Consider the following 18,729-nt stretch of genomic DNA (forward strand, 5'->3'; position numbering starts at 1 on the left):
TTCACCCACCAGGGAGTCTTTTATAGGCTACCAGCCATTGGTCCTTAAGAATTAACCCCCTTTCAACCCCTTCAAATTGCTGTCAGAAGGAATGAGATGTAACTTCATGAGATCTGAGAATCATCAGCCCCTCTGTGGTGCTGAAACCCTCCAGTGGATCATCTCTGGGAACGCTGCAAAAGAGGGATAGGGAAAGGCCCCCAGGGCAGGTGCATGAAGAGACTTCAAGGAGTAGAGTGGTTCTCTAAGCCTAAGGTTTCAGGCACTAGAGTAAGTGAGGGATCCAGCCTAGGGAAGGGAGAGCCCTCCTCTCCACCAGGTATGTAATACCTGAGAGCCTCCCAGGGCTCCGCTTCAGCTGCCTCCTGCAGCTTGCATCCTCTGTCTTCAACATCTGCGCCCTGCATTCCAAGGAGTCCTTGGCGGCTACAGTAGCAGCATGGCCTTCTGTGGGGACTGGGATGCTGTAACTTGGGAATTGCCCAAGCACTAAGGGTGAAGCCACATCAGTGGCCCTCAGTCTAACCCCAGCTTGTCCCTCCTCTGTCCCTGGTTTGGGGTCGGGGGGTTGATAATGTCACTAGTGGTTAAGTTAATGTGTGTTGAGGGGGAGAGGGAGGATGGGCTAGTAGGGGGCAGGGAGGAGAAGAGGGAGGAGGGCAAGGACGCTCCAGCATAGGGGGAACTTGAAGCCAAGTCTGTGGTAAGGTGGGAGGGCCTAGGCTTCAGCACATGCTTGGACCTAGGCGAGTCCCTGAGCCCCAGCCCCCAGTCCCTGCCCCTCTTCTTCCTCCTTGAAGGCCTACAGAGCTATAGGCTGGGAACCCCCAGGTGGTACAGATCAAATATGAGCCAGTCTGTCATGGACTTTTTTCATCCAAGTCCATATCTTATTTTTCTCATGGATCTGGAAACCCCTGTAAGGCAAGAATGAGGTCTTCCAGTCTCTTAGCACCAGCTCTTACCCCAGGGCCAGCACACCATGGGTACTGAAACCATGGAGGACCTTCCAAGTGACAGCCCCTGGAAAGACACTGGGTGTGCCAGTCTGGGATGAACAAGATACAGGTGAGTCCTTGCCGCAGTTGTACAAAGGCTCAAAAGGGATTTACCCAAAGTTACACAGCAGGTCAGCATTCCTAGGTTCTTCCCACAGATATTCCTCAAAAATGCCATGCCATTCAATTGCTCAGAATTCAGGTGCCCAGAGAAAATGCCCCAATGTACCCTCCATCTCCAGAGCCTCTGTCCTACCTGCCTGGGCAATGGAGGCCCAGCAACAACCGCCCCATCCATAAGAAGAGAAGCCCAGCAACTCGCACCCTGGTTTGTACCCAACTTGGGAGCTTTTATTTACAGAAAGGCCTGGGTGGACCTGGAGAGCAAGGGATTGGAGAGTTATAGGAAAAAGGGAAGGGAGATGATGTTTAAATACTCAGTTGGGAGGCAGGAAGGAAGTAGTGGGGCTGGCTTAGAGGTAGCCACCTCAGAGGAGTCACCCAGCAGCAGTCACCTGGTATGTCCAGAGAGTGAGATGGGATGAGGAATTGGCAGGGACCTCAGTCATTAATCCTCGAGTTGAGGGGCGGAACTGTAGCTGGGCAGGGCCCAGGTTCTTACCTGGGATCCCTGGGGGCCCAGGGATCCCAGGATGCCCACGTCTCACTAACCCAAGGACAAGATAGCCAGTGGAGAATGGTGCAGCTTAAGACGTTGGTTTTGGTAACAGCCGAATGATGCTCCCAGGAAGGAAAGCCGCTGCCCTATTCCTTCCGAGCTTCCACTCCAGTGACACCACTTGCCTTGTGTGTTGGCCTCACTTTTTGGCTCCATCAGTGTGCTCTCCCTCCCCTTCCCCCATGTCTTAGAATTCCTTTTCCTCAAAACTCCTGGGTCCCAGACAGAAAGTCCTGGGGGAGTTAGTTTCCTGGGCTGGGGATGGGTGCATGTCCACCCAGAGGGGACCTGGTCCTTCCCCCAGGATGCCTGCCAGGCTCTGTCTGGGCCTAATGCTCAAGGTCCCTTGATGGATCCGGGCTCTGTAAGGCGGGCAGAGGCATAGGCCGAAGCTCCAAGGCAGGCTGCAGGTTCACAGAAGCCTGGCAGCCCCACGGGGCCTGGCAGGCCAGGTCGACCCGCCTCTCCTGGAGCCCCTGGGGACCCTCGGTCTCCATCCTTGCCATTGATGGCCTGACCAGGCCGGCCAGGGAGTCCTGTGAACAGGAGAAAGTCAAGACATTAGGGGCACCTCTTATCTCAGCCCCAGAATTCTGAAGGTGGGGAAATTTTTCAAACGGAGAAAATGAGACCAAAGACATCACAGAAGGATTTCTGCCCCAGAGGCAGAGATTCTGTGATTGTCCCCTACCCCCAGCTCCCGATCAGTGAGCCTTGGGAGCAAACGACCCTTCCTTCACCTCTGTGAAATGATGGTGCATCCTGGGAAGTCCTGAGAGACCCAGCTTCCAGAGCTAGAACCACCTAGAGACTCTCAGGTGTTCCAAAGGGATGCAGAAGCTGGGTATCAAGGACAGCTGGCTGAAAGTGAGGCCACCACGGAGGAGACCCTGGTGTCCACGTGTCATTAATTCCCAAACTGAGGAACAGACTGTAGCTGGGCAGGGCCAACGTCTTACCTGGGATCCCTGGGGGCCCGGGCATTCCGGGGTGCCCCCGTCCCACTTCTCCTCGATCACCCTTCTCTCCACGTTTTCCTGTAGACAAAAAAGGGACTATTCGTTTTTCAGAACTGGAAAATGCTTTTTCCTCTATTTTTTGCTGTGTTTCATACACAGAAATTATTCCTGCTTTGTGCTAGTTTATAATAGAGGGAAGTTGGAAATGATCATGCAAAGCTTGTTAAATAAAGGAAGGGGCAAACAAAGGATGGAAGATTAGGTAACCAACAAAGTTTATTACAGGAAAGTAAGCATAACAATCTAGCATTTACTGTGTACCAAGCAGTGAACTAAGACGAACTGTATGTAAACTGCCTCTAAGGGTAGTCCTCACTGCCACACTGTGAGGTTGGTACTTTCAATGTCCCCATTTTACTGATGATAAACCTAAGGCCCAGGGAAATTAGCAGGAACTTGTCGCAGGCCACGATGAGATTCACACCGGTGTGTGGCTCCAGCCTGCTTGCTTTACTGCTCGGCTGGTCTGCTACCCCCTCTCTATTCACATGGAAAGATGCTTATGGGGTATCACTAAGCACATTCAAAAGCAAACCTCAGAAACCCCGAATTAGAAAATAGTACATTCATTTCCATCAGTTTGCTACTGGGAAAGAAAGCCCAGGAGTGTCTCCCTGACCATGTGGCTGAGGGAATGGGGAACGGTCTGTATGTCATCCCGGGAAGGGAATGGGGAAAGGGCTGGCCCAGACAAATCCTCACTGCCTGACCCCCATGCCCACCGCAGAGCAGCACTCACCCTTTGGCCCCGTGTTGCCAATCTGACCTATGGCTCCCACGATGCCAGGAATACCCCGAGGGCCAGGGTGCCCATGGGGTCCCTGCTTGCCTGGGTACCCAGGGGGCCCAGGAGGTCCTGGGGGGCCCATCATGCCCACCGCACCCAGGGCTTCCCGCTTGGCACTCACAGCAACCTCTGCCAGTTGCTCTGGAGGGAGGGAGGAAGAGGGAGGTCTGTGAGATGGGTGCCAGCAATGACACTAGGGGAAGCAGAGCATCCTGATGGGTCCTGTCCCCTAGATTTGCAGACAGAAAAGCACCCTGTTTAAGTTCCCCCTTCCTCGGGCTTTATTTTGTGTGAGTCAAAGGTCCAGAGTGACTTATTCAAGGTCCCAAAGCCCTTCCGAGACTGGGCTGGAAGGAGCCTCCAGGATTCCAGATTCTCAGACAAGTGGACAAGTGGAGAGTCCAGGAGGGGGTGAGGTGGGGGCAGGGTCTTTGAATGGACTTTCAGGAGGGGTTGCTGCCCCTCACCTTGCAGCATCTTCAGCGCCACATCCACGATGTGCTGGTCAGTGGCATCCCGGCCCTGAAAGCAGAGGCCTTTCAGGAAGAAGCCCCGGGCTGCCAGAGCCAACGGCTCCTGCTCCCACCTGGTTGAAGGTGAGGCCACCATGGAGGAGACTCTGGTGTCCAGAGTCATTAATTCCCAGGCTGAGGAACAGACTAACTGGGCAGGGCCAAGGGCTTACCTGGGAAGGTGGAGGGGTAACCCCTCAGGCACACACACCCTTCCTGTCTGCGCTGAGGCTTGGAACCAGTCTTGGGGAAGTCGGCTGGGCGAGAACCCCCAGCCTTTGGCGGGAAAGCCGCAGCCCCGAACAGATCTACCTAGAAGAATCACTTGCCCCGGGCCCAACTCACCGCCACGCCTTGTCTCCCGGGCTGTCCTGGCATGCCTCGGTTCCCGGCCAGTCCTCGAGGGCCCGGGGGACCCGGATAGCCCTGAACCCCTGGGGCGCCCGCATCCCCGCTGGGGCCAGGGTAGCCGGGTTCTCCACGGACTCCTTGCTGCGGGAGGGTAGGGTGGGAGCAGAGACAGGTGAGAAGGCGCCCGGAGGGGTGGGCGAGAGTGGGGGGTGGGATCTATGGAGTTGGGGTAGAGGCCGGGAGAAGGGAGGTCCCAGGGCTGCCCAGGGAAGTCGGGGAACGCCGGGAGGGGAGGACTTACCTGTCCCTTGGGCCCCGGCTGGCCGGACTCGCCCTGCAGGCACACGGAGCCGCGGTCAGAAAGTGGTGGGGACCCCGGGGCCAGCTGCCGCTCCCCGCCCTTTCCCAGGCCGCGCGCTCACCTTCTCGCCTTTCTCTCCGGGAAGGCCGGCCACCCCCGGGTCACCCTGCAGAGAGAACCACGGGTCAGACAGACCCACGGTGGCGGCGGGGACGCGGAGCAAGGTTGCGGGTGATTGGGGTCGGGGGCGCTGGGACTCACCACTCCACCGCGGGGCCCGGTCTTCCCTGGGGAGCCCTGGAGAAAGAGGGGAATGAGGGATTTGGCGAGTTCCCCCCTCCGCGAAATCCCCCACCTAGCTTTCGGCCACCCCGCTCTTTCCAGCTCCCCCTCGCCCACCAGACCAGAAGCCTGCGACCCAAAGGTTTGGAGGTTCCGGAAGAATCCCAGTCCTGCCGACCCCACTCCCCTTGTCTTAGGGCCCCTTTCCCAGGTGTTTCCCAACCCCATCTGGCACCTTGTCTCCTTTGATGCCCGGCAAGCCTTGGGGCCCTGGAATTCCAGGGGGGCCCTGCTCCCCCTTAGGACCCTGAGGAAAAAAGAAACCAAAGGAATAAGTGGCGTGAGGGGCCTGGATATGACGTCCTGCCCACGTCAGCTGGCCTGCACTCACCTGCCGTCCCTGAGGGCCTGGCTGTCCCACTGGACCCCTCTCGCCCTGGTCACCCTGAAATGGAAAGAGAAGTTCTCACCCTCAGCGGCCCTCAGCAGAAATGGCCTCCCGCAGCCGGGCCTGACACCGCATGGTCAGGGTGCCCTCCGTTCTGCGGTCACTGGCACGGGTCCTTTGCTACACTTGGCAGACCAGCAAAGCAAACCCAGGCCTAACCTGGGGAGGCCTCTCACAGGCTGGACAGCCCAAAGCAGGCCATGTATCCAGCAGTTCCAGCTGCCGCAGAGGCCCCCAGGGAGGGGCCCCTGTGCCAGACACTTACCTTCTGTCCCATGATGCCCTGGGGACCAATTTCTCCTCGAGGCCCTGGCTCTCCCTGGAGGAAGGAGAAACGGGCTAAGCACTGACCTGGTGCAACCCTCCCTTCCACACCTGGTCAGCCCCTCTCTACCCTTGGGTTTCAGCTAATTTGCTTCATCAGGGAAGGCTTCCCAGACCCCCTGTTTCACGCTTTTGGGTCCCTGTACTTTTTTTTTGAGATGCAGTATGCTCTTTTTTTTTTTTTTTTTTTTTTTTTGAGACGGAGTTTCGCTCTTGTTACCCAGGCTGGAGTGCAATGGCGCGATCTCGGCTCACCGCAACCTCCGCCTCCTGGGTTCAGGCAATTCTCCTGCCTCAGCCTCCTGAGTAGCTGGGATTACAGGCACGAGCCACCATGCCCAGCTAGTTTTTTGTATTTTTAGTAGAGACGGGGTTTCACCTTGTTGACCAGGATGGTCTCTATCTCTTGACCTCGTGATCCACCCGCCTCGGCCTCCCAAAGAGCTGGGATTACAGGCACCCGCTACCACGCCCAGCTAATTTTTTGTATTTTTAGTAGAGACGGGGTTTCACTATGTTGGTCAGGCTAGACCTCAGGCAATCCACCTGCCACTGCTTCCCAAAGTGTTGGGATTACAGGCGTGAGCCACCGCGCCCGGCCAGGCCCCTGTACTTTTCCTTCAAAGCACCCAACACAGTTTGAATTACTTACCATGTGATCATTTATTTCATATCTATTTCTTTCACTAAACTATACCCTCCATGTGAGGAGGAGACTCATAGTTACAGGTATTCAATGAATATTTACGAAATGAATAAATGAATGGATGACTCTGCCTGCTGGATTCCCAGTCTATCAGCTTGGCCATCTGGGAAAGTCACACTCCAGAACAGAGCCAGTCCCCACCGTCCCTGCAATGTACATAGGGAAACAGTCCCGGAGAGGAGAAAGGGCTTCCCTGGGTCGGTGGGTCAGAGCAGAGCCAGACTAACTCGGAGCTCTCCCTAGGTCAGGCCTCCGCCCAACGGCGGAGAACCCTAGCGTCAGTGGAGGGGGCACTTACCTCTTTCCCAGGGGGACCAGAGAATCCGGGAAGGCCCTGTGGGCCCGGCTCACCCTGCAGGGAAACACAGTTCTCAGGTCACTCCAGGTAGCCCAGTCAGGCCCTTGGCTTCAGGGAAACCCAACGAAGCCTAAACAGAGCCTGGAACCAAATGAATTGGGGAGGGAGAGAGAGGGTGTTCTTGGTTCAGTCCTCTTGGCTGCTGATTTTCCTGTGTTTGTTTCTCCTCTGGATTGAAAGTCATGCCATCCTATCTGCACTGAGGCAGGCTGAGGGGTGCATCGCGGGGGAGGTGGCAGGAGGGAGGTGGTTAGGCCCAAGGGGCTTATGTGTGGGCTGAGCCTCTGAGACTTGGTGAGGCCTGGGCCTTGCTGTCTTCCTGGGCTTGGGATCGCCTCACCTGATCTCCAGGGCCTCCTTTGGTCCCAGGCTGTCCCGGCACACCCTGCAGAAAGAAGCTGAAGTCAGTTTCTGCCCTGCTGCTTTGCCTCCCATCCCCAGTCCAGATTTCCCCCACCCGTGGGAGCTGAACAACAGAAGGCCCAGCCGTGGCATCATGAGCTTAACTGTACTTTCCCACTGTGGTGGGAGAGGAGTAGGGCATAGAGAATGGCCTGTCTCCTAGGACCTGGGGTCTACGGGGGAGAGATGAGTACTTCATGTGCTCTCAGATGCTGGGCCCATGTGAATCCACGCAGGAACACAAGTCTGCTTGTGTGCACAGAAACAGGCTTGGCCACTCAGCACCCCCACAGGGAGGGAGGGCAGGCTCCCTCCCTCCGGAAGGTACAGAATGGAGATAGCCCTGAATGATGAGAAGGCACAAAGAGATCAGAGAGAGCATTTCAAGCCGAGGGACCAGCAAAGGTCTAAAGGTGTGGAGCTGAAAAGCCTAGGCCTATTGAGAAGGGGAAGGACAGAGAGGGGCCATGGCTGGTAAGACAGGAGGGGAAGGTTGGGGTCAGATTATGGTGGTCATTGAATGCTAAGATGAGCCACGAGGACAAAGATTGCATCTGTCCTGTTTATAACTGTTCACCTGCCACTTAGTATACCTCAGATATTCAATAACTATTTTGCTTTTTTTCTATTTTGAGACAGAGTCTTGCTCTATTCACAGGCTGGAGGGCAATGGTGCAATCTTAGCTGAGTGCAACCTCCGCCTCCTGGGTTCAAGCGATTCTCCTGCCTCAGCCCCCTGAGTAGCTGGGATTACAGGCATGAGCCACCATGCACAGCTAATTTTTGTACTTTTAGTAGAGACAGGATTTCACCACATTGGCCAGGCTGGTCTGGAACTCCTGACCTCAAGTGATCCGCCCGCCTCAGCCTCCTGAAGTGCTGGGATTACAGGCATGAGCCACTGCACCTGACCTCAATAACTGCTTATTGAAGGACTGGACTGAATGACTTTTTTCCTGGAGGCCAGGATAGGGGAGCCGTGGAAGGTGCTATAGCAGGGAAACGGTCAGATTCCATTTAGCCAACATGGAGGACTGGCATGGCCAAAGAGAAGGCTAGAGCAGTTGTCCAAGTGATGAGGCCTTTGCCAGGTCCGGGGCCGCAGAGTTGGTGATGAAGCAAGAGGTAGGGACTGAGCAAGAATCCGGGTGTGTGTGGATTCTAACCTCATCAGCCACCTGCCCCTGGCCAGCCCCTGCGGCTCCACCTGATACTTACCGCTAGGCCCTGGTGGCCTGGGCTTCCTGGCCGCCCCGCCTGTCCTGCACTGCCCTGGGATAGACAGAGAACCAGAGGCACAAATGAGAGCTCCAGCCAGAGGCCATGGCTTCTACCCAGGTGCGGGTAGGGAAACTGAGATCCAGAGGCAAGAAAGGGCATGTCCATGACACACCTGGGACCCCAGACTCCAGGTGTTTAGAATCCTTGTGGTCAGACTCAAGGCCCTGCCCCTACCCCAGGCCCACCAGCAGCCCCGCTCCTACCTTCATGCCAGCTGTGCCTGGGGTCCCGTCCTTGCCATTGATGCCTGGGGGGCCCTGCTCAGGAGGAAAGTTCAAGGGAGAGTGACAATGTGGATATGTCTGGGGTCAGGCCACCCACCCCTGTTCCTCTGCGAAAGCTGCAGTGCGCAGGGACAGAGTGGCTCTGGTCATCCCAGGAAGCCCCACCAGCTAACTAGGGGAGCTGAAGTGGGAAGGGGATGAGGGTCACAGAACACACTCCTTCCCTAGTGTGGATGGGGGTGTCCCCGACTGCCACAAGCTCCCCATGACCTCCCCTATGCCATCACCCTTGTTTACAGGTGAGGAAACAGAGGCACAGAAAGGGAGGCATTTCCTGAGGTGACCAGAGCCAGCCCACTGGCTGCAGAGTTCAGTCTAGCATCCAGGCTTCTCTTCTGGGGGTTTGGACAAAGCAACTGGGTCCCGGCCCCTGGCACCTACCGTGGCTCCCTTCGGGCCTGTGATCCCCTGGGGTCCACGAACACCTGGGCTGCCCTGCAAAGTGGGGAGAGATCAGGTCACCTTCAGCATGTTGGGTCCCAGTCTGGCTGTGCAGAGAGGGGAACAAGTGAGAACAGTGGCCTCTGGGTCCCAGAGTTCCCCTGGCACAGGCCACACTGTACAGGGGCTGGAGGAGAGGGCCTTGGGAGTACCCTTCCTGCCCTGGCACCAGCAGGAGGGAGGAGAAGTCAGTGCCAGGAGCCAGCTGGGCTGAGCAGGAGCAGGGATGGGAGCCAGCATCCACTGAGACCTGGCCAAGGCGCCACACTCCACTTAGCCAAAGCTGAAGTCAGTTTCTGCCCTGCTGCTTTGCCTTCCAACCCCAGTCCAGATTTCCCCCACCTGTGGGAGCTGAACAGAAGGCGCAGCCGTGGCATCATGAGCTCAACTGTACTTTCCCACCGTGGTGGGAGAGGAGTGGGACATAGAGAACGGCCGATCTCCTAGGACCTGGGGTCTATGGGGAAGAGACAAGTACTTTATGCACTCTCAGATGCCTGGGCCCATGTGAATGAACGTGTGGCCGTGAGCGAACATACCAGCCGAATGCAATGTGTGGCTGCTGTTTGAGTCTTGATTTGAACAAGAACCGTGAAAAGACATTTTCGAGATAATTGGAAAAAACGGAATGGAGACTGGCCATTGGATGATGTTAAGGAGCACTTATCTGTCAGTTGTGATAAGTTCTTATTGTTTAAGGATAGACACAGAAGTATCCAGGGCTGAGATGATAGGATGTTAAGGATTTACTTGAAAACATCAGAGCAAAGTAATAACAAAGCAAAGGAAGGAGGGACCCAGGGAATAGAGGATGAAAGAATGGCAAAATGTTAATAACTGAATTGGAACCTGTGATAGGTACTTGGGGATTCATTATATCACTCTCGCTGCTTTTCTGTATAGTTAAAAATTGCAGATAGCTGGGCGCGTTGGCTCACGCCTGTAATCCCAATACTTTGGGATGGTGAGGCCAGTGGATCACCTGAGGTCAGGAGTTCCAGACCGGCCTGACCAACATGGTGAAATCCGGTTTTTACTAAAAATACAAAAATAAACTGGGTGTGATGGCACATGCCTGTAATCCCAGCCACTTGGGAGGCTGAGGCAGGAGACTCTTTTAAACCTGGGAGGTGGAGGTTGCAGTGAGGCGAGATGGCGCCGTTGCACTCCAGCCTGGACAACAAGAGCAAAACTCCGTGTCAAAAACAAACAAACAAACAAACAAACAGCTAGATGACCTCTGCTGTCCAATGGAAAAAGAAAAATATAGGAATTTTTGAAGTTTTAAAGAGAAAATAATAATTTATAAAACTAAATAAATAACAGTTAAATGTGTTTTCTGCTCAATTTTTTTCTGTAAACTTAAAACTGCTTTCTCCCACAGGTCTATTAATTAGAAAAAAAAAAAAAAAAAAAAAAAAGAGAGAGAGAGTTAAGAGAACTGGGATCCAGACCAAATCCCATTAGCCCCATGGCTGATTTGCTGGAATCTCATTGTCTGGCCCCAGTGACCATGGGACTGGATCCCAGGGCTTTTCCTAAAGTCTGAATTTGGGCTGACTGGGCTGTTGGCACAGATGGTCCTCCCCGGCAGGTCACTCACTTACACAGATACACACACAGTCACACTTACACACACAGTCATACTCACACACACAGACATCCTCTCACACACTCACATACACACACTACACACAGCTACACACACACATTACACACCCTCATATACACACGCACTACACTCACATATATACATACTGCACACTCACACACACATTCACACTTACACTCTCACACAGACACACACAGCCTTAGATGGAGCCCAGTACTCCCCAGGGGCCCTGACTGAGCAATGGGTGCCTGAGGACTCACCACGTCACCCTTCTCCCCAGCTCGTCCTGGTGGTCCCCTGGGACCTTCCTCACCCTGGCAAGAAAGACAAGCAGGAATTCAGGTCACACAGGCTCAGGGGGAGCCATGCCCACTCTGTGGCTGTAGCTGTAGCTGTACCTGTAGGAGCTCCAGCCTAGGGGGTTAGGGGAGCAAATACAGGCTTACCGGTGGCCCAGTGGCACCAATGGTGCCCACCATGCCTTTATATCCACGAGGGCCCTGGGGAGAGATAAGGGTTGCAGGTCAGTCCTGGCTGAACCCCAGGGGCCAGAAGGCAGCTCCTGGAAGCTCTTGCAGGACACCCCTAGATTCACTTACCGTCTCTCCCTTCGGCCCTGCCATGCCTGGGTAGCCCCTGATGCCCTGGGGACCCTGTTGGGACAGAAAAGTGACAGCAATGGCAATTGCAAGGCCCACTTCATGATACCATGATGCCCACCTCCAATCTTACAGCGCCCTTTTGAGGTAGGCAGCAGAGTCTCTGTCTCATGGGTGGGACGTTGAGGTTCAGAGATGAGGTTACTCAAAGGGACAGTGGCACACCTGGACCTCAGCCTGGCCTTCTTGCTGACAGCTTTGGTTCCTGTCCCTAATTCCTGAGAGTTTCAGCCTCCTTCTCCCCACCCAGAGATGCTCCCAGCTAGACACAGGTGTCTCTGTTACAAGCTAGAGGCCCGAGCAGGGAAATGACTCCATTAAGGGCTCCTGGGGCGAGGGAGAGGAGGGCCACCGAGGCAATGTGTTCCTTACCGGTGGTCCAGGGATGCCTTGCTCTCCAGAGGCACCCACATCTCCTTTGGGACCCTAAAGGGCAGGGATGAGCTGTCAGAGAGGTGGGCAGATGGAAAAACACGTATACAGACAAGCAAAGAAACCATCCCCTTTCCCCAGCATAAGCAGACAAGAAGGACTCCTACAAACTATACAGTCCCATGTTACAGATAGAGAGATTGAGGCCAAGCAAAGAGAAATGCCTAGAGACATGCCGACACAGAGCACAGGCCTCCAGCCCCCGGCTCAAGGCCCTGTCCCCAGAACCCACAGGGGAAGGGGAAGGGAAAGGGATGACAAAAGGGGACAGAGCCCTGTAGGACATCTCCATGTATCCCCGACCCACAGCCCTCAGCCCTGGCACTCACCGGCTTCCCCTGGCGGCCAGGATCACCCAGAACCCCGCGTTTGCCTGCATGCCCCTGAAGGGAAGGATAGCGCTGGGTACCAGGTTCCCTCCTATCACCTGCTCCACCCTCCCAAGACTCAGGCCAGGAGCCCTCACCTTCACTCCCTGCAGCCCGGGGGGACCTTTCATCCCGGCTGGACAGTTGGTTGGACACTGGAAAAAGAAAATCCCATGGGGCCCTGTGATCAGCTGGGCAGTGTGCCCCATCTCGCCAACTCCCGAGCTCTTCTCCACCTCCCCTGGTGGAACCTTGCACTGCAGCCCCTCCCCATCTCTCCCAACACCCCCATCTCCATGGCCCTGCCTCCCTGCATTCGCCCCCGCCCCAGACCTCGCCTCTCACCAGGAAATCCGCACTGCCTTCCAGACCCTGGATGGTTCCTGGGCGACCCTGAGAGGAGACATGAAGATGGAGCCTGGCCTGACACTTCCCCGCAGCAGGCTTCCTCATGACCCTTCTCCTCCCCTTGCGCTTTGCCATGTGGGGAATTTGGGGACACTTACAGGTTTCCCAGGGGGTCCCGGGGGGCCCGATGGTCCATCTGGTCCAGGGTCCCCCTGGAAGCAAGAGGAGCCCAAATTATACCCCTGACCAGCCCTTCCCAGTTTATCCCAGTGCCCTCCTCCAGGTCCTGCTGCTGCCCTGTCTGCCCTGTCTTCCCGGTCACCTTCTGAGATCCACCATCTTGGGAGATCAAGGCCTGATTGACAGGGGATGGGGCCAGCCCTTGGCATCCCTAACATACCTACCCCTGGGTGGGCTCATAAGAGGGGCTTCTGCTCCAGACCTGGAGGAGTGTCCCAGTGGCCAGAAGGCGGCCCACGAACTCCCAGAAAGACCACCGAGCTTGCCAGCTTGGAAACAGAGGGTGGGAGGCAGTGAGTAGAAGGTGGCTGGGGCTCACCTTGGGGCCTGGGATTCCAATCTCACCAGGGAGGCCAACAGGTCCAGGTGGTCCCTGGGGAGCACACAGCGGATGGTCAGGATGCCTCAGAGGGTCAGATACCCTGGGCATGAAGGTAGAGACAGGCGCCCAAAGCCCATTTCTCCACTTTTACTTTTTTTTTTTTTTTTTTTTTTTTTTGCCAACCCCAGAGAGACTGACGACTGAAGCTTTAAGGACCAGAGAATTCCAGAGCCAGTGGACAGACCCAGAGTGGGCTGGTCCTGGGTCTCTGGAAGGTCCACCTATTCCTGCCACTGTCACAGCGCACCAGCCCCTCCCCATGGTGGCTATTCCCTCGAAGCCTCTCTGTTGTCTCCTCCTCCCCTGGGAGTTCCAGGGACCCTGCCCCATCCCTGAGGACTTACGGGAGGTCCAGCAAAACCAGGGCCCTGGAACAGAAGGAAAGAAAACTGGGTTCATGGCTCCCTCTGCAGGTCCCCTCTACCCGCAGAGTCCCTCCAAGCCCTTGCAGGTTGTACTCACCGGAAGGCCGGGAGGACCAGGAAGCCCGGGCTGGCCCTGCAAGGGCAACGAGAAAGGCTCAGAGATGGGGTTTCCCAGGCCCCTACTTCCTCTCTACAGCCACGCCCAAACGCTGGCCCTAGACTGCCCCTGCTGAGTCCCCAGCAGGCCACTTACCTTGACTCCAGGGGTCCCCATGGGGCCAGGCTCCCCCTTGCCTCCAGTTAAACCCTGAGGAAGAATGAAAATGCAGGATTAGGCCGGGCGCGGTGGCTCAAGCCTGTAATCCCAGCACTTTGGGAGGCCGAGGCGGGTGGATCACGAGGTCAAGAGATCGAGACCATTCTGGTCAACATAGTGAAACCCCGTCTCTACTAAAAATACAAAAATTAGCTGGGCATGGTGGCCTGTGCCTGTAATCCCAGCTACTCAGGAGGCTGAGGCAGGAGAATTGCCTGAACCCAGGAGGCGGAGGTTGCGGTGAGCCGAGATCGCGCCATTGCACTCCAGCCTGGGTAACAAGAGCGAAACTCCGTCTCAAAAAAAAAAAAAAAAAAAAAAAAAAGAAAATGCAGGATTAGTGAAGGGCACCTGACCCACAGAGCAGGGCAGGTTCAAGATTCTCTCCTGGGTGGGCCAAGGCTGCCTTTCACCAGACCTCAGGAAGGCCTTGGAACCTCAACACCTTTCTTTCCTTTTCCTCAGTTCCCACAGTAACCCTAGGAGGCAGGCAGAACAACCCCCTACTTTTGAAAGATGAGAAACCAAAGCCCAAAGATGCGGCTTCATTCCAGGCCCAGGCTTCCTGCCTCCGGGGTCAGGAGTTTAGCAGACCAAGACGTGGGTCAGACTCGTCATTTGCTTGATGTCCTGCCTTGGCAACTTTTTCTCTTTTTCTTTTTTTTCCCCCCTTCTCTTCCCTTCTTTTCTCGTTTTTTTTTTTTTTTTTTTTTTTTTTGAGACACGGTCTCGCTCCGTTGCCCAGGCTGGAGTGCAGTGGTGCAATCTCAGCTCACTGCAACCCCCGCCTCCTGGGTTCAAGTGATTCTTGTACCTCAGCCTTCCAAGTAGCTGGGACTACAGGCATGCACCACTGTGCTAGGCAAATTTTTGTATTTTTAGTGGAGACGGAGTTTCCCCATGTTGGCCAGGCTGGTCTCGAACTCCTGACCTCAAGTGATCTCCCACCTCGGCCTCCCAAAGTGCTGGGATTACAGGCTTGGGTCACCATGCCTGGCCATTGGCAACTTTTTCGGAGCCTTAGTTTCTCATGTGGGTGCCTCTCTGGGTGGCTATGAGAACTGATGCACTAGTAGAAGGCAATGTGCCTCGTAGTCGTTTGGATGTGGTTGAGTTTAAAGGGTCTCTGGTGACTGTCCCAGCCCGTCACACCTCTTGAGCCAGGAGGGCAGAAGCGAGTCCTAGGGGGAGGTTCTCCTTTCTCCCATCGTTCAGTGACTGACCCAGTGTAACCCCCACCAAACGACTGTCCTCATGCCCCTGGGGCTGGCTGTGTTCAGGAGCCTGTGACTTTGGGGGGCCCTGGGAGCTCTGTAGTATCAGCTAAGTGATGTTTCTCTCCTGAGTGGTGCCTGCAGCTATGGGCAGGAGTTGGGGGAAGGTCAGAGGAAAGGTCAGGGCACACAAGGACAGCCCTATCCAATATATTCAGCCCGATCCTTGGAGGCCAGACATGTGACACCAAGTCCTGACTGCTGCAGGGGAGCAGGAGGAGCCTGCACCTCCCAGAAAGCACAGACTCTCTCTGGACACCAGTTGCCTGCAAGTCAATGCCCCTGGGTGGGTGTGAGGTTCCAGGGAGGTCACACGTCACATCAAGGTGAGGGGGGCTCCCATCTGGAGATTCTCCATCCTGTTGCCCATCTCTGAACAGATCAGCGAAAATGCCGGAGCCAGGCCCTGGAGGTCAATTGGCGGAGCCGAACCCTACCCCACCCGACACTCCGTACTCACATCAATCCCGGGCTTCCCGTCTGGCCCATCTGGCCCAGCTTTGCCAGGCTCGCCCTTGGGTCCCTTGAAAACAGAGGTGGAGCAAACATGAGCCAGAGGAGGGAAAGAGCAGGAAGGGTCAAAGGCCAAAGAGAATAAAGCACTCACCGGAGGGCCAGCTTTTCCCGGGGGCCCCTTGTCACCCTGCAAGATACAAGTTGGTGAGACAGCGCACTATGCCTCATGCTACACACGGACCCTGGCAGGCCGCTCGCGTGGGCTCTCCTCCTCCCCTCCTCTCTTCTGTCCAGGTCCCCTAAGCCTTGCAATCTTTGGGAAAAGAGCCCCCTTTTCCTCAAAAATAAAAGTCAAAAACAAATCATAGGTGCATGAGAACACCCTGGCCGGGCTAGAAATGGTGACAGCAACATGCTAGAAGATACAGACATGCTGATGTCATGAGGTGCCAGCTGTGAGACCCACTACCGGAGCTGGGGGCTCCGAGCTGATGCCTCTTGGTTTTGGGCACGTGTGGGAGGAAGGCTGGGGCTTTGTGAAGGGGGATGAGCGAGTTGGGCAGCAGCTCTATTCCAGATTGCAGGACAGGAAAACGCGAAGCTGAGCCAGTGGTGAGGACCAAGGGGGACTGTGAGGGGGAAATTCAGTGTTCCCAAGGAGGGAACGATCTCCTTCCCCAGTGACAAAGGACCCTTAGTGGTGAGCAGGCAGGACCAGTCGAGCCCCATTCAGCCCCAGAGAGGCCTCCAGGCATTTCAGAGCCCGCAGCAGCCAGGCCCTGGCCCAGGGCCCAGCATCCTGTGTTTGGGGGGGTGGGGACACCAGGTTGAATAGAAGTCTGTCCAGACTGCTAAACATCAAGCTGCCCCCCCTTGGGGAGCCTTCAGAATGAGGTATTTAACCCTCGCCCTGCAGGGAACAAGCCCAGCTGATTCTAAATCGGGGAGAAAAAAACAAGGGAAGAGACAGGAGTCTGGGCCAAGCTGGTCGGCGGTCTGGCTGAGGCGCGCAAGCGACCCTGAAGAAGCGTCCAGATGTGCCAGGGGCAGGGTGAGGGCTCGAGGCGCCTCCTACCCCCCAAGGAGAGGAAGGGAGGGGAGGGGGATAAGGCCTCGTTGTGAGCTGCGGCCGGCGGACTGAACAGCAGCTCCTTGTCCGCCGGCGGCTGCAACGGGCTCCGCCAGTCAGAGCTGGGTTGAGGTTTTTGCAGAACAAACGGGGTCCTTGTGGTGCGGGCCGGCGCCGCCTACTGACGACGGAGGGCAGTACATATCTCCAGGCACCCCGGTCCCCACCCCCACCACAGCGCTCACAAAGTTCGCCTTTGTCCGCTGCCTCCCTCCCGCCGCGGCCCCAGGTTAGGGACTCACGTCGATACCGTCGGATCCAGGCACTCCAGGCACCCCCGGCGGTCCCGGAGGCCCTGGGGGGCCCCGCTCTCCCGGCGGACCTCTCTGAAAACACACATGAGGGGCAGCCCTCAGACGGTGCAGGCAGCTGGGGTCCCCGGGGCTGCAAGAGACGCGGGGAGCGGGGTCCTAGGGGCGCACCTCCTCCGCGAACTCCCACGTGTTGAGAACCTTCTGCGCAGCAGACACTGTGTACCATTACATGCATTATCTTATAGAGTACTCAGAACCGGGAGGCGGGCGCTATGACGGGCCCCAGTTTGCAGTCGTAGAAACAGGCTCAGAACCGCGAACGGTCCATGGTCAATGCGAGTGGGAGGCGGCGCCAGGACTCCGCCCTGGGTCAGCCCGACTCCTTTCACTGTGCCAGGTTGCCCTTGCGCGGTCTTGGTGGGGAATAGATAGGGACGTGGACAGCTCAAATAAATCGCAGATGGAACGCAAGGTGGTGCCTAGCGGGCGACCTGCCCTCAGTGAGCCTGGGTTATCGTTCTTACGTGAACGACAGGCAGAGACAGCGCCTCCTTCTCTCCCCGTGGTGCGGGAAAACCCGACGGGAAAGTTGGGGAGGCGCAGAGAAAGGGGGAGTAGGGAGGTGAGGCGGGTACTCTTCCCACTCGGAGCGCCCCTCCCGCAGCACAGCGGACTTGTCTTCCCAGGGGTGCCCCTTTTAAGAGGACAGCTCGGACCCAGGCAGGGGTCTCAGTGCCGACGACCTCCCCAGGCCGCGAAGTGCCAGGCTTGTGCCCCTCAGACAAGCTCGGAACAGCATCCAGCACCCGACCCGGCCAGGGCCCTGCCCCACCCGCGCGCCTGCAGCCCCCGGCGGCTCTCGGAAGGGAGACGTGGGCTGGCGGGCCCGGCCGAGAGGCCGCCGCTGGGCGACAGCGGCGTCTGGTTGGAGCCGGCGCCCCCTGGGAGGCGGCGGGGGCGGAGGCTGCGCTACGGGTGAATGGGCACCATTGTGCGCCCAGCCACCTGGGCTCCCGGGCTGCCAGGACCGGGCGCCAACTCCTGCCCCACGCTGCCTGTCCCGGGCAGGGCCGCGCGTCTCGGGACGGGTGCCCTCTGGCTCTCCGGCTCAGCCACCTCCATTCACCGTCCCGAGATGGGCACCCACCGAGGGTACCTGCCCGCAACGCTGTCCTTAGGGGGGCCCTGGGTCTAGGGGTGTCAGTATGCAGGGGACGCAGGCAGAGCTCCTCCAACCCGGGCCACAGACCCCGCACCCTGGACCCTGGCAGCGGAGGGGCTGCGGGACTTACGATCTGAGCCAGAGCGAGCGCGAGCACCTGGAGGAGGACAAGAAGGCTGCGGGGGGCGGCCGCAGCGGCGGCCATGGCGGGCGGTGGGGTCGAGGGGGACGGGTGCGGGTCCGCTCACGCACCGACGGCAGAGGCTCCCGGCGCTCCGGCTCTGGCTGCTCCCGGGCGGGGCGGGCCGGGGATCCTGAATATGCGGGGGGCGGGGCGGGGGCCGGCGGGGGCTGTCACCTGAGAGGACCGGCGGGGTTGCGGGGAGGGAGGCCGGCGCCCGACATCCAGCTCCGCCCCGCTCCGTCCAGCCTCCCGCGCCCACCCTCTGTCCTCTGCCCTCTGCCGGGGCTTCCCGGGGACCTCAGCCTGGTAATACGAGGGGAGACCGGAATGCGGGACGGATATGATGGTCCTGTTTCTTTGTGAGGAACCAGAAAG

General features: G+C 57.2%; 1 protein-coding gene across 1 annotated transcript; it reads right to left on the minus strand.

Annotated features, from left to right (window-relative positions):
- Positions 1-1,323: 1,323 nt before the first annotated feature.
- COL9A2 (collagen type IX alpha 2 chain) lies at positions 1,324-18,461 on the minus strand. Its single transcript, XM_003937009.4, has 32 exons — positions 18,301-18,461; positions 16,997-17,080; positions 15,777-15,812; positions 15,630-15,692; positions 13,833-13,886; positions 13,677-13,712; positions 13,559-13,582; positions 13,152-13,205; positions 12,751-12,804; positions 12,590-12,637; positions 12,343-12,399; positions 12,206-12,259; positions 11,817-11,870; positions 11,385-11,438; positions 11,232-11,285; positions 11,046-11,099; positions 9,114-9,167; positions 8,652-8,705; positions 8,386-8,439; positions 7,106-7,150; positions 6,706-6,759; positions 5,643-5,696; positions 5,321-5,374; positions 5,165-5,236; positions 4,909-4,944; positions 4,769-4,813; positions 4,648-4,680; positions 4,341-4,487; positions 3,951-4,005; positions 3,436-3,624; positions 2,637-2,714; positions 1,324-2,213 (listed from the first exon to the last, which is right to left on the minus strand). Exons 1-32 carry the CDS (start codon positions 18,373-18,375, stop codon positions 2,014-2,016), a joined length of 2,079 nt encoding a protein of 692 aa, XP_003937058.2. The 5' UTR covers positions 18,376-18,461; the 3' UTR covers positions 1,324-2,013.
- Positions 18,462-18,729: the final 268 nt, after the last annotated feature.

The sequence above is a fragment of the Saimiri boliviensis genome, chromosome 11 (assembly GCF_048565385.1).
Source record: "Saimiri boliviensis isolate mSaiBol1 chromosome 11, mSaiBol1.pri, whole genome shotgun sequence".
Taxonomy (NCBI): Eukaryota; Metazoa; Chordata; class Mammalia; order Primates; family Cebidae; genus Saimiri; species Saimiri boliviensis.